The sequence below is a fragment of the Ursus arctos genome, unplaced genomic scaffold (genome assembly GCF_023065955.2).
Source record: "Ursus arctos isolate Adak ecotype North America unplaced genomic scaffold, UrsArc2.0 scaffold_5, whole genome shotgun sequence".
NCBI classification, from domain to species: domain Eukaryota; kingdom Metazoa; phylum Chordata; class Mammalia; order Carnivora; family Ursidae; genus Ursus; species Ursus arctos.
The window spans coordinates 34,941,868-34,954,079 of NW_026623067.1; the positions used below are offsets into that span (position 1 = coordinate 34,941,868).

A 12,212-nucleotide genomic window follows, 5' to 3' on the forward strand; every position below is an offset into this window, starting at 1 on the left:
CTTTAATTTGGGACTAATAAAAGTCCGACCTCATAAGTTTGTTGTGGGAATTGGATGGAGTGATAGGGGAAATACAGTACTATGGCTCTCAGTACAAGGTCATGGTACTTAATACATGTTTAGTAATTAAGTTCTATTGTTTTGTTGCTGTTCTTGTCATGATCAGGATTATTTAAAATATTACTAGGATAGAGACTGATAGGTAACCCCAATATCCACTGTATCCTTCCTTTAATTATTTAACTTTCAAATTTTAGCTAGGCACATAGCTGCTTGGAATAAAAACTACATTTCCCAGACTTCTTTGCACCCTCATGGAGCCTTGTGATGAAGTTGTGTCCAATAGGATGTGAGCAGAAGTGACATGGGTGACTTCTTAATTGTGTTCCCTTTCTTTCCTCCTTCTTTCAGGATGGGGCACAAGCAGCCACCTTGGACCCCGATGCAGAAGTTCAACAATTCCATTTGCTGAGAAAGAACAATGAGCTGAAAGGATCCTGGTCAGCGACCAGCCCTGGGCTGCTTACCTTTGGAATGTTTGCATGAGGGAGAAATAAGACTTCATCCTTTTTAAGTCTCTGTTTCGTTTGGGTTTTTGTTATAGCAGTCAGACCTTAGTCCTAACTAGGACACGACCACTATTTTACATATTATTTGTACTTGCTCCTTCCAAAACCCTGTGAAGGAGAAAAGGGGAAGATGACAAAACTAGAGCAAAAATTCTATTTAAACCAAGAGCCGAGGGTTTTGTACCCTGAATTCCAGCTCTCATTCTAAATGATATTTGGCTGAGGAAAGGAAGGTGAAAATGAATGAGGTCTGAGTGGAAAAGGCAAAGTTGGGGCATCAGCCATGGGAGATGTGCCCCTGAATCTCGAACTGTTTAACATACAAAACACAACCGCTGAGAGTTGGTTAGATCCATGGAGTATTTCTCCAAAGTCATAAAACCTCCTTTGCTGGCTTTTTCTAAGCAACAGAAAATCAAAATAATGGAACCTACCATGTGACCCCCTCATCAGACTGTTGGTGTCCACGTGGTCCACGGACACACCACTGTGTTCTCCCCTTGCTACTTGACAGCCCAGGGGGATGGGGTTGGGATTTTTAATGTTTCTTTTTCCTCCACAGGGCCGCCAGATGGGCGCATCCAATGGCTCCCTTAATTGCTACCGTCCTCGTACCCTTGGGCCATTACTACTGCCACTGTGTCCAGTTCCCTGACACACAGAACATGCAAACGCAAGCCCGCCATCTTTTGTGGCCCATCATCTGACTTTCTGCTTAGCCAGAAGCAAGGCCCTCACCACAAGCCACTTGCAAGGGAAGACAGTTCTCACCCAGCAGGTTCTGTGGAGGCAGGGCTGTCCAAAAATATCCCCCCAAATACTGACACTCTCAACTCTGCTGCAAAGCAAAGCAGAGTTGCTGTACATAAAAAGGTCCCATGCCTGTCATGGTCACGGGGCCGCAAGAGCCTGGGGAAGATCGGGAAGAGACACTGAACTTCAAACTATCTTGCAGAGTCTTACAATCCACACTCTGGATTGCTCTAACCCTCAGAACAGCCTGTGCATGGGAAATGCCGGCCAACAGAGACTCCATTTGCCAAGAACTTCAAACATGACCTTTACTTGGTAGCAATTGTTGGAAACTATTAAGATGACTCTGAAAATAATATAATCTGCAGCGACAATATGTTGAAAGAAATGCCAACCCTGTAAAGCAAGCTCACTCCCTCTCCCCCTATGTGTGCACACTCAGAACAGAAGAGAAACATTTTCCTCCACAGCAGTTCTTAACTCTGCATCTCTCTTCGGCGTCTAGACATAAATGAGCCATTTGCTAATTGTTTAACAGTGATTAAGGGAGTAAACGTTCTGGGGAGGGGGTGATAGCAGAAGGGTGTTTGCCTGCTTGTTTTCCAATTACCAACAGCCAGGCTGATGTGGGAGAACAGAGCTGGCTCTCAGGGGTGCCCAGCTCCATTCGGGGAGCCCTCTCTTCGAGGTCAGGCCAAGCACTGGTGGCTTGTCACTGGGAAGTGAGCAGTCCTAGCACTGACATCAGAGCTTTCATCAAGTGGGTCCAGACTGAGAGGGGACTCAGTGAAGTCCTGCTGAAAGAGGCCTTTCCACCACAAACAAGATGTGGAGCATCCAGGCCCCTTGCCCTTCGAAGCTGCCAGGAACCCCAGAGCTACTCCGGTTTCCAAAACAGCTCTCCTCTCCACAGGGAGGAAAACTGAGCTTGTCCACTTGAAGCCCAGGTACCAGACTGTCATCAGGTGTGGCTATGCAGCCCCTCTGCAAACAGACAAAATTAGAAGTTGGCAGCCAGGAACCCAATAAGCTTCCATCCTTCTATGGGGATGACAAGAGAGGAAGCACGGGGGTTCAGAGATGAGAGGCTCCCAGCTGGCCCAGGCTGAGGCCATGAAGGTGTTGGCAGGAGGACTTGCAAGTCCGACCAGGACTAAGATGGTGAAGAAGACATTTTGCTGAGCTCGGAGCTGAAATGACTTTCTGTGTTTGAAATCCACACCGTCACCAAGACTGGCTCTGACTCCTTGAATGTCTCTGTGGGCTGTTTGCTGCCCATTTCTGCAACAACTACACACATCCAGGCCTCACACCCACCGGCAGGCCCTCACAGCCACTCTGCTTCCCTTCCTGCCCCTAACCATCCCCACCCTTCAGCCAGCATAAGCGAATCTGAAACCAGAAACCCTCAACAGGATCCACGGGGCCATTAGGGTGAACTCCAGCCTCCTCACATGGCCTCTGAGGCTGGGAAGAAATGGCCCCTGATCACTTCCTAGCCTCATTTCTGTAGCTAAGCCCCTGTCCCTGGTCCACATGTGATCAGCCATGCTGACACTGTCACTGGCTCCTTCAGGGGCCATGCCGTCCTTCATCTCTCTTTTCTACCCCTGCTCCCATCTGACAGATGAGTGGCCCTCCACACCACTCTTGCTCTAGCTGACTTCCAGCTTGAAGATCTCAATGGAACCATCACTTCCACTATGAAGACCATTCACATGTCCAGACTAGTGGAGGTGGCCCAGCTGTGTCCTGCAGCACCCAGAACGCCCCTCAGCTGAACATCTCTCGTAATAGAAGGAGGCTGCTTTTCAACTTGCCTACGTTTAAGTTCCATGAAAACTTTGTCTGCTTTGTCCTTTGCTGCAATACAGCAATTAGCTCTGCCACAGACAGGGGCTGTTCCTAAGCACATCCCTCCAGTTCTAGGACTGACTGCTCTGGGTGTAGAAGCAGAAGGAAAGCTCATGTGACGTCACCTGAGGACAAACACCCAGCAGCTGCACCAGAGCTGCTGTGCGGGCTCCTTCTTCCTCCTGCTCCTGACAGTGTGCCCGTAGCCTTCAGGTCCACCCAGGAGACAGCAAACACTCCCCGTGGAGTCCTGTGATCATGCACTGTGGGGTATGGGTTTCCCTGAGGATGATGGGGACCAAAGCTGCAATATATTTTGCCAACATTGATTTTTGTGAATTTGACCTATGATAGCAAATCCCTCCTGTTAAACATGTTTCATGGTCTTGTCTGTCCTTGGTTTCCTGACTCCAGGGACCCAAATAAAGGCTATAACTCCAGGGGATAGAGTTTATTAATAGCACATTCACTCTTATTAACTGACCATCTTACTCATGGTCCTCCAACAGCTTTGTCTGTAAGACTAAACTGTCCTCTTAAACCTCCATAAAAGGGTGGCCATGTATCTGGGGGCAATAATTCAAATACTTCCAGGAGTAAATCAGACCAGACTGAAATATCTTCCTTCCAAGGGGGTTTAGGACTGTCCTCGGGTTCAGAGGTCTTAAAGCAGTCAACACATGGCTATTGACTGACTACTATTCGATTCGTTTCTTCAGGACAAAGAAAATGCCAACTCTCTAGAAGTTCAAATAAGGTAGAAAACTATTGGTCTAATGCCAAAGACCAATACCCACACCATTTTCCACTGCAATGCTACCCCTCCCTGACTCCTTCACTTTGTTTTAGCTTCAAATACAAGCTGCTGATTACAGACATGGAGGCAGGAAACCTTGGGTTTCAAACTCTGCTGTTGTCTGTGGCTCTGTGGGCCTCAGTATACCCCACATGGAGAATGGGGAGAAGGATACAGCTCCTAATAAGAATGCTTTAGGTCTCTTCATTTGCTTCTGGAAAAGACAGCTGAGCCCATCTGGGAAACCGAGGACTCTGTTTCAGCTGGTGCTGGAGTTCACGGACACTAGTGCAACAGCGGGCTGAGGCCAATGAAGGCTTCGAGTGTACAGCAGCACCTGGAAGTCACACTCCTTTTGAAGAATCAGGAGTCATTGCAGGACTCTCCCAAATCCCCATCCTGCCCCTCAGACAAGCTATTTATTAGTACCGGTGAGCAGGCAACCCTCTCTAACAAAAAGCCAACTTTCCTGTCCAGACTGCAGGGGGCCGTGACCAGCAAGCACTTCCTGAGACATTCCCTGGGCAACTGACAACACTTCAAGCCACGGGTGGCAGGTAACTACCGCTCCCTGTAGCTCGGGGGTCACGGGGAGCCGGCATTTGAAACTCCTTTTGCAAAGGACAGAGGCGAGCGGGCAGGGTTTTGCTGGCTTCGACGTGCAACACGCCACTTGCCCCAACAGCCCTGATCACCCACTGACATGTCGTGGCCTGTCTCCAATCTCAGGCTTGAGGATCAGTTTACTCCAGAGCTGGAGGGACTCATTTGAACAGTGCACCCTGGATCTTCGCAAGGAGAGAAGCATTGCAAGGAGCCTCTGACTGTCTGCCAGGGCCCCGGGCTGGGTGTTTAGCTAAGCAACTTGGCCCGGGGTGGGGACAGCTTATTTTTCTCAATCACTAAGCTCTCTGCAACCCATTCACTCCCAGTCCCAGATGGGTTACACAGACCGGCTTCTCGCCGTCCCTTCCCAGCCAGAGTCCTGGGAGGCTCCCCTCTCGGCCCTGATACTATCTGAGCACCCACTGCGACTGCACCCTGTACCCAGTGAAGGTGGGGACAGGCTCTGTTTCTGTCTCTGGGGCCTCACATTCTGAAGGCCGACACGGAGAAGGCGGCGGTTACAGTAACAAGTGTCCCCCAAGACAGGCACTGCCCAAGACACGCTCACGTTCCAGCTTTGGCTACAGCTCTCCTCTGAGACTGCTCTCTCACCTTCCTTCCCCCCCAACACCACAATGTGACAGCCACACAGGCATCCTCTTCCCTCTTCATACACTCCATCCTGCCTCAGAGCCCTGGCCCAGGCTATTTTCCCTGTCTGAAACATTCTACCCTCCACTCTCCATTTCAAGGACACTCCTCAGAAAGGCCTTGCCTCACCGTCCCCTATACAGCATCCTCTCTCCCTCTCTCTCCCTCTCTCAGCCCCATTGTAACAGTCGCCAAAATTTGAAAGTGCCTATTTATCTGTTCGGTTACTTATTTATTTCTGCCTGCCCTACCAGATTGCAACCTCCAAGTGAGCTGGAATGGTGTCTGCCCTGTTCCCCACGGCCATGTTCTGCACAGGGCCTGGAACAACTAGAAATGTTCACAAACTACATCCTGAACCAGTGAAGGAAAGAGCTTTTCTGTAAGGAGCGACAACGGAGTAGGAAGGCAGCTGGCTCTGGAAGGCTCCGTTAGTAATGAGAACGGGCCTGGGTTTAGTTTCAGCAGGAAAAGGAAAGAAAGATATCCAAGCATTTTAAGAGGGAGAGACACACAAACAGACCTTTATTACAGAATCCTCCCCACCTCCTCCGTCATGCAGGAACGGCCTTTGAGGGCAGGGGAAGGGCGGATGGGAGTAATGAGATCTATTAGGAGACGTTATAAAAACCAAAGTCCTCACTACTTAGTGTGGTCCAGCAACCAGCAGCATGGACACCACCTGGGAACTTACTAGAAATGTAGAAACTGAGGCCCCATGCAAGACCTTTATATCACAAGGGGCATTTTAGCAGAATCTCCAGGTGACTGTTCACATCCCTAGAAGCGGGACTTTGGGTGGAAGACAATGCTGGCCTCATCTGCCCTTGGGGGATGGGAGATAGGACAAATTCATTCGTGCCCCCCAAAACCCACAGTTCCAGACGTATGCAGGATGCCAGCAGCGAGCCCTGCTACACAAGCTATCTCAAACGGATTTCATCAGGGGCCAGAGACAGGAGGGGAAGGGGCAAGGGTGGGTATGCTGAGCCGAGCTGAGCTATTTAACCAGGATGCACTGCGATCCTGGACAGAGAAGCTCTAATTCCTAGGCAGGTCTGAGGCTGGGGACGTAAGGATTCCTGACTCTGGCTACGAAGATGTGTGAACTTTTTTTTTAATTTCCATTCTAAATTTCCCCAGTACCTGGCACAGAGTTTGCCACATAAGAAGGGCTCAGATGATATGTGTTGAACGAATAAACAGTCAAAGAGTGATTATGACACTGAGGTCCTAAAAGCAGATTACATGGGCCTGAGTACAAGCGAGATATACCTTCTGGCTTCCTGTTTTGCTAAACATATCCCCTTTAGTTAGAAAAATGTGAAAATCTGAGAGGATACAACTCTGCTCTCAGTGAACAAAAATATATCATCTGTGCAACAGAGAGTCAGCAGGAAAGCATGGCACAGCCTCGAGATAACCTGAAGAAGCCTCTGAGGACAGCAGGCAGCCCCCTGCCCAGGCCTGCAGGATCTCCATGGTGTCAAGGATAGGATGGTGAGGGGCTCACAGGAACAGAAGCTGTAACCTGTGTGTGCAGAGGGGGAGGGACCAAGACGGGACCCAGGCCAAAACCACAGGGTAGTGGCGCCACAGGTGGCCAGGGTGCTGCTGATAGCAACTGTCGTCAGCCCCAGAATCTACTCACAAGTGAGCCTCAGAGACGACAGGAGAAGAGAGAAACCACTGCAGCTTGAACTGTGGGAGATGGGCAGCCACGTCTTACAGCAAACTCCGGAGACACCCAATGGCTGAGCTATAGGACTCACATCTTTGGAACCGCCTGCTACCCCACCTTCTCCAGGAAGCCTGCCTGGACTGACTTCAGGATGACGTGCCACCCTCAGAACCATCCTTTCCCCACCGTCCTTGATCACTGCCGTTCCATGGGAGGTAACATTTGTATCCTGTCTCCTTGGCTCGAGTCTACTCGTGCGGCAGCCTCTTGAGGGTGAGGCCCAAAGCCCACCGAGAGTCAGGGCCCTCGGGCCGGCACAGAGATTTGTGAGAACACGCAAACGTGGGATATTCTGGATGACGAGAGAAAAGAGCGGAGGTGACTGACCTTGGACGTGTAGGTGTGGCCATCGGAGCCGCAGACCATAGCCGAGGGCGCTGCGGGGCAGGGCTTGCACTTCACCAGATTCGACGGTCCGACCCAGTGCTTGTGGGCCACGCTCCCCTTCTTTTGCCTAGGGATGGAAAGAGAGGGGATAAGTTCACTGAAGCTCTGGTCCCCGCAGGTCACACCTGCAAGTCGCCTGGAAAAAAGTCCAGTCAATCAACAATGGGGCTGGTCAAACAGCCAGGCACGTCCTGGAGGCCTTCTCGAGTATTCCCGTTTGTTCTAACACGCTGACAGGGACCAGAGAGTGTCCTCCGAAAGCCCCAGTTCCACGCACCAGAGGGACCGCGCACAACAACGTCACCATGAGAAATAACGGGAAACGCCTTGGTGACATGGAAAGACATTCATGGCACATTAGAAGAAACAAGGAGGGAGCAGCCACATCGGCTCCCCGAGCCCCCAGTCCAGGGTGCGCATGTCCGGGGCACCCGGGCACAGCACCCCAGAGTTCTCACTCCTCCGGGGCTGACGGGCAGCCTTCCCAGTGGGCTGACACACACACAACTCAGACAGCAGTTTAGACAGAAACACATCTCCAAACACAACCAAATGACTTTATCACAGCTGTGGAAAACGATCTCTGGATACATTTTGAAGCAATTTCAGCCCAGCTTCCAATCTGCCATTCTATAGAGGCTCTGATGTGATGTCACTTTCAACTGCTAAAATAATCAGAATTCTACTCTTCCATTCCGGCTCCAGTTTCCCCCATCCTAACCTGTGTCATAATGACAAATGGTGCTATTAGGTTGGCTTATGTCCACGGAAGGCACCCCACCCCTGAATCATAAGCCACTGAGACAAAGGCCTGCAGTGACTGTGACCTTCCTCTCGTCGCCCAGCTGCTCCCCCGACAAAGCGCAGGGAGTGACTCTCACAGCCCTGGGGCAAGCTCCAGCGGGAGAACGAGCGTCTCTGGACAGCAATCATGGTGTCCTGCCAGTGTTTTCCTCTTGGTAGTGCTGCTGGTGGTTAACCCTTGGGCTCTGGAGTCCAAAGGCATCAAGTACAAATCTCAGCTCTGCCACTTACTCACTGGATTGGCAGGATATGTAACCCTGGAACGGTAAGTAAGCCTCAGTTTCCTCATCTGTAAAATGGGGGGAGGCAGAATCTACTTCAAGCTGGTGGCATGAGGATTAAATGAGCTGACACATGTACTTGGTATAATGCCTAGACACCAGAAAGCCATAAAAATGTCAACTGTTGCTCTAATTCTTATTTGCCCCAAAAGCAGATGAGGGTATAGAGAAGGAAATTACCACTGCGAGAGAAATGTGACTTCATTCCAAGGCCCGAGACTTGGAACGGCATTTAACTCTCCAGATGAACTCATGGGGCCACAGAAGGAAAGCTTTTCTACTAGTTATGGAATAAATCTCCAGCTCCATATGAATTTGGATTTGGAGTCTCTTCCAAATGAAAGAAAGCGATCTAGGAAGAGCAACCCCCAACGTGGTTCTCATCCTACCTCCAACCTCCCCTAGCCATTTGGGGAAGGCAGTCCAAGGAGTAGGTCTGTTTGGGAAACTACCTTTGAGGTTGACCCTGTACCCATAGCACAACCTTTAGGGCCATGAGGGGATCCCAGTCTGGCAGGGCCATAGGGCTGGGCCTGTCTGACCAACGAAATGAGAAAGGAGGTCCCAGAAGGACGCCATGAGATCACCTAATCCAGCTTACTCGTTTTATGAATGGTGAGAAGTGAAGCCCGAGCTGGGTAAGAGCTTTGCCCAAAGTCATGAAGACAACAGGCGGCTAGGCCTCTGATTATGATGACACTGGCGCAGTTGCACAGTGACCAAGGATGACTCTCTCCTCTTCAGCCCCTGTCAGCCCTGCCTAGATTACCAACTCGAAACTTCTTTGGGGGTCCCCGCGTGTCTGTCAAGGGTGGTCCTCTCTCCAACGCCTCCTTGCTTCCATAGCAGCTGCCCACCTTGTCCTGGCCGCTCTGTCCGGAATAAAAATATCTGCATTCCTGAATCACACAGACATGAGATCTCCTAGTGTCCTTTGCCAAACTTGACTCCTTCAAGTTCTGTTCCGGACTAGAGAAGAAGGGAGGCTGGGTGATGGGACTCCACGCAGCAGCCCAGCAGGCTGTCAGCACGGGGTGAATCTGAGAGTCCGTGATTCCTTCGGCAGAACGCTGCACATTCATCATCATTCACATGGCAGATGTCTGACACCGACAATGAATCCGCAAACACAGGGAGCGGTTCCGGCATCTGGCAAGCCCTCTCCTGGGTCAGTCCCCAGTGTGCATGGCCAACGCTGAAGCAATTCTTGTTACGAGTTCCCAGAAAGAGGCTCTAAAGTCCAAAGAGTGGGCAGCTTTGCTGGAGCAGACAAGGATGCCCCAGAGGAAACAAGGAGCTGAACCAAAGGGAGAGGAGGGAGAACTGAACACCGAGCCAAACGCTTTGAGGAAGAAATGGAATCACCTAGTCATGACCCGTTAATGACAGGCCGTCCCTACCCCTGGACCTAAACTTCACTGTTAAACTAAGTTTATAGTGGGGACACAAAGAGATGAGGCCGGCTGATTGCTGGCTGGCTGGGTGCATCATGGCGGCTCCCTTGATCCCTGGGGGGTGAGTGGGCGGGTTTCTATGCGCTGACCACCGCAGTGCTCACTCAGAAGTTCATCACAAAATCACTGTCAGAACAAGGAAATACCTTAAAATGAACCTAGTCCAACTTTATACATGAGGAATGAGACACAGACGGGAAGTGACTTGGCCAGTGACACACAGAATTACAGCAAAGCTACCTCACATGCATTTGTCAAAATGAGGTTATCCTGGAAATGGTTACCCTGCTCTGGGACCACTTTAATTCCTATTTTGGCATCTGTATTTTCATCTTCAGGGCTCAAATTTATAAATAAGACTCCTCTGAAACATTGTCCCTGGCTCTACCCTGCAAAGGAGGAAGCTGAGCATACCCAGCATTGGGCGGCCATGGAGGCACCATGACCTCTCTCTCGTAGGATGCCTTGGGGACTAGAGGTAAAGAGGCCAACCCAATCTAAATTTTCACTTTTCCAGTGAAACAAGCCTACCTGTCATAGTGGAGCCAACTCAGATGTTCCTCACCTTACTAGGACTCTAGTGGACATGGCACCCAAACCTACGGTCTCCCTCCGGAGACCAAATTATATAAAGTTATATACAAGTTTATGTGAACCCAAGAAGGCAGAACTTTCCTGGCTACTGTATGTGTATTTCAATCCCCAAAATTCAGTCCAAACCCTAAAACTTAACCAACCCAGTCAAAGCAAGGGATTAAGCGCTCGGACTGTAAGGTATTTCACTTCTTAAGTCAAAGACTGAAATTCTATAAAGGGGTCTTGATGGAATTGCCCTACCCAACTCCACAGACATTCATCACCTGGCATGACACAGCAATTCAACCTGGGAAGCAGGCCCTGCCAGCCTTTCAACTGGCCACGAAGCCCTAATTCCACCTTGACCTGGCTGTTGCTAGGGGCAGCCACACCTCCTACCCTACTAACCGCACCGCAAAGAAAACCCCAACCCACAAGCACCCCAGCATGGAGAGCAGACAGACAACAAGCAGGTCACGGGCATTTCTTTTTCTCTTGTGCTTAACTGCTTATTCTCAGTCCTTTTGATTTTAAAGTTTACCAAAATTCCCAGCATTTATGTTTCTGAAGCAGAGTGATGCTTCTTAAATACAAATCTGATGACGTGACTCCCATACTTAAAACCTCCCTCTTCCCCCTCTTCCTGGGGCACAGGCTGAACTCCTTGGTTTGGGTATGAAACTGAATGAGCCTACCTTTACAGGTCAGTGTCTGCTTCCCCCTGCTCTCTGACACTCACACACACACACGCACACACTGACCACACACCACCAAGTATCTTGCCCCGGCCACTCTCTGCTGCTTCCCAGAGCCCACCAAAAATCGCTGTGCACCTGTGCCACCATGTGGGTTTCCCTCCATCTGCCACATCTTCACTGCTACCCACATTGCTCCCCTCCCTCTCCTCTGCTGCCTAAGGATTTCCACAAGCCCCAGTTCAACCCCTCCCCCCCGCCCCCAAGAAGTCTCCTGGGGCCCCTCCACAGGCAGTCTGGCTACATGCCCATGCCACGGTGGTCCTGTAATCACTTCTGGTCAGGCTCCCGCCTAGTCTCCTCGTGAACCTTGCTTCGACTTGACCAGATGTTAAGTGGCTCCCATCATTCCGACAGGACGTGGGGTAGACTCAGGCTACAAGCCTTGGACCCCATCCTGGATGCCTCCCTTTCGTGCCCTCACCACTTCCCCCATCATTCGGTCCTACTGATCCAAGTCCAGCCAGCCCTATGAGCCTCCTCCATGTTTCCATATAAGCCATGCCCATGCAAGTCTACATGGACTGCGTACTTTCTGCCTGCATATGTCTGTCCCTCATTCCAACTTCAAATCCATGGCCCTTCATGACGTCTCTCTTGAAACTGTGAGTCCGACCTCAAGGAGAACTGATCATGATATTATTTGTTCCAGCATTACACCTGGTTCAGAGCCAGCTGTGACATGCACTGCATCATGAAGTGGTTCTTTTTGACTCTATCTTCCTCAGTGTACCGTCCGCACCTCAAGGGTAGTCACTGGGTCCTAACATTTCTGTGCTCCTGAGGCTTGGAAACAGGGTCAACCCTCAACACGTGAGTTTATTCAATGAAAAAGGTGAATTCATTAATCTGGACCTTTAGACCTTTCTCCTTTTATTTCTGGAAATTATCTGCACCAATTAGATGACAAACCTATCACGTGGCTTTGAGCAACAAGAACTCAACAGACTCAGAAATCCTAAGTCAAACTGAGGGCTTCAGAGGG

The 12,212-nt window shown here is 50.3% G+C and overlaps 1 protein-coding gene across 1 annotated transcript in view; it reads right to left on the reverse strand.

The window, feature by feature from the left end:
- The window catches only part of SPOCK1 (SPARC (osteonectin), cwcv and kazal like domains proteoglycan 1), a 493,086-nt gene that overhangs the window by 122,216 nt on the left and 358,658 nt on the right, over nucleotides 1-12,212 (reverse strand). Inside the window, exon 5 of the mRNA XM_026508043.4 lies at nucleotides 7,298-7,424. Coding sequence (XP_026363828.1) covers nucleotides 7,298-7,424 — 127 coding nt within the window. The remainder of the gene's footprint in view (nucleotides 1-7,297; nucleotides 7,425-12,212) is intronic.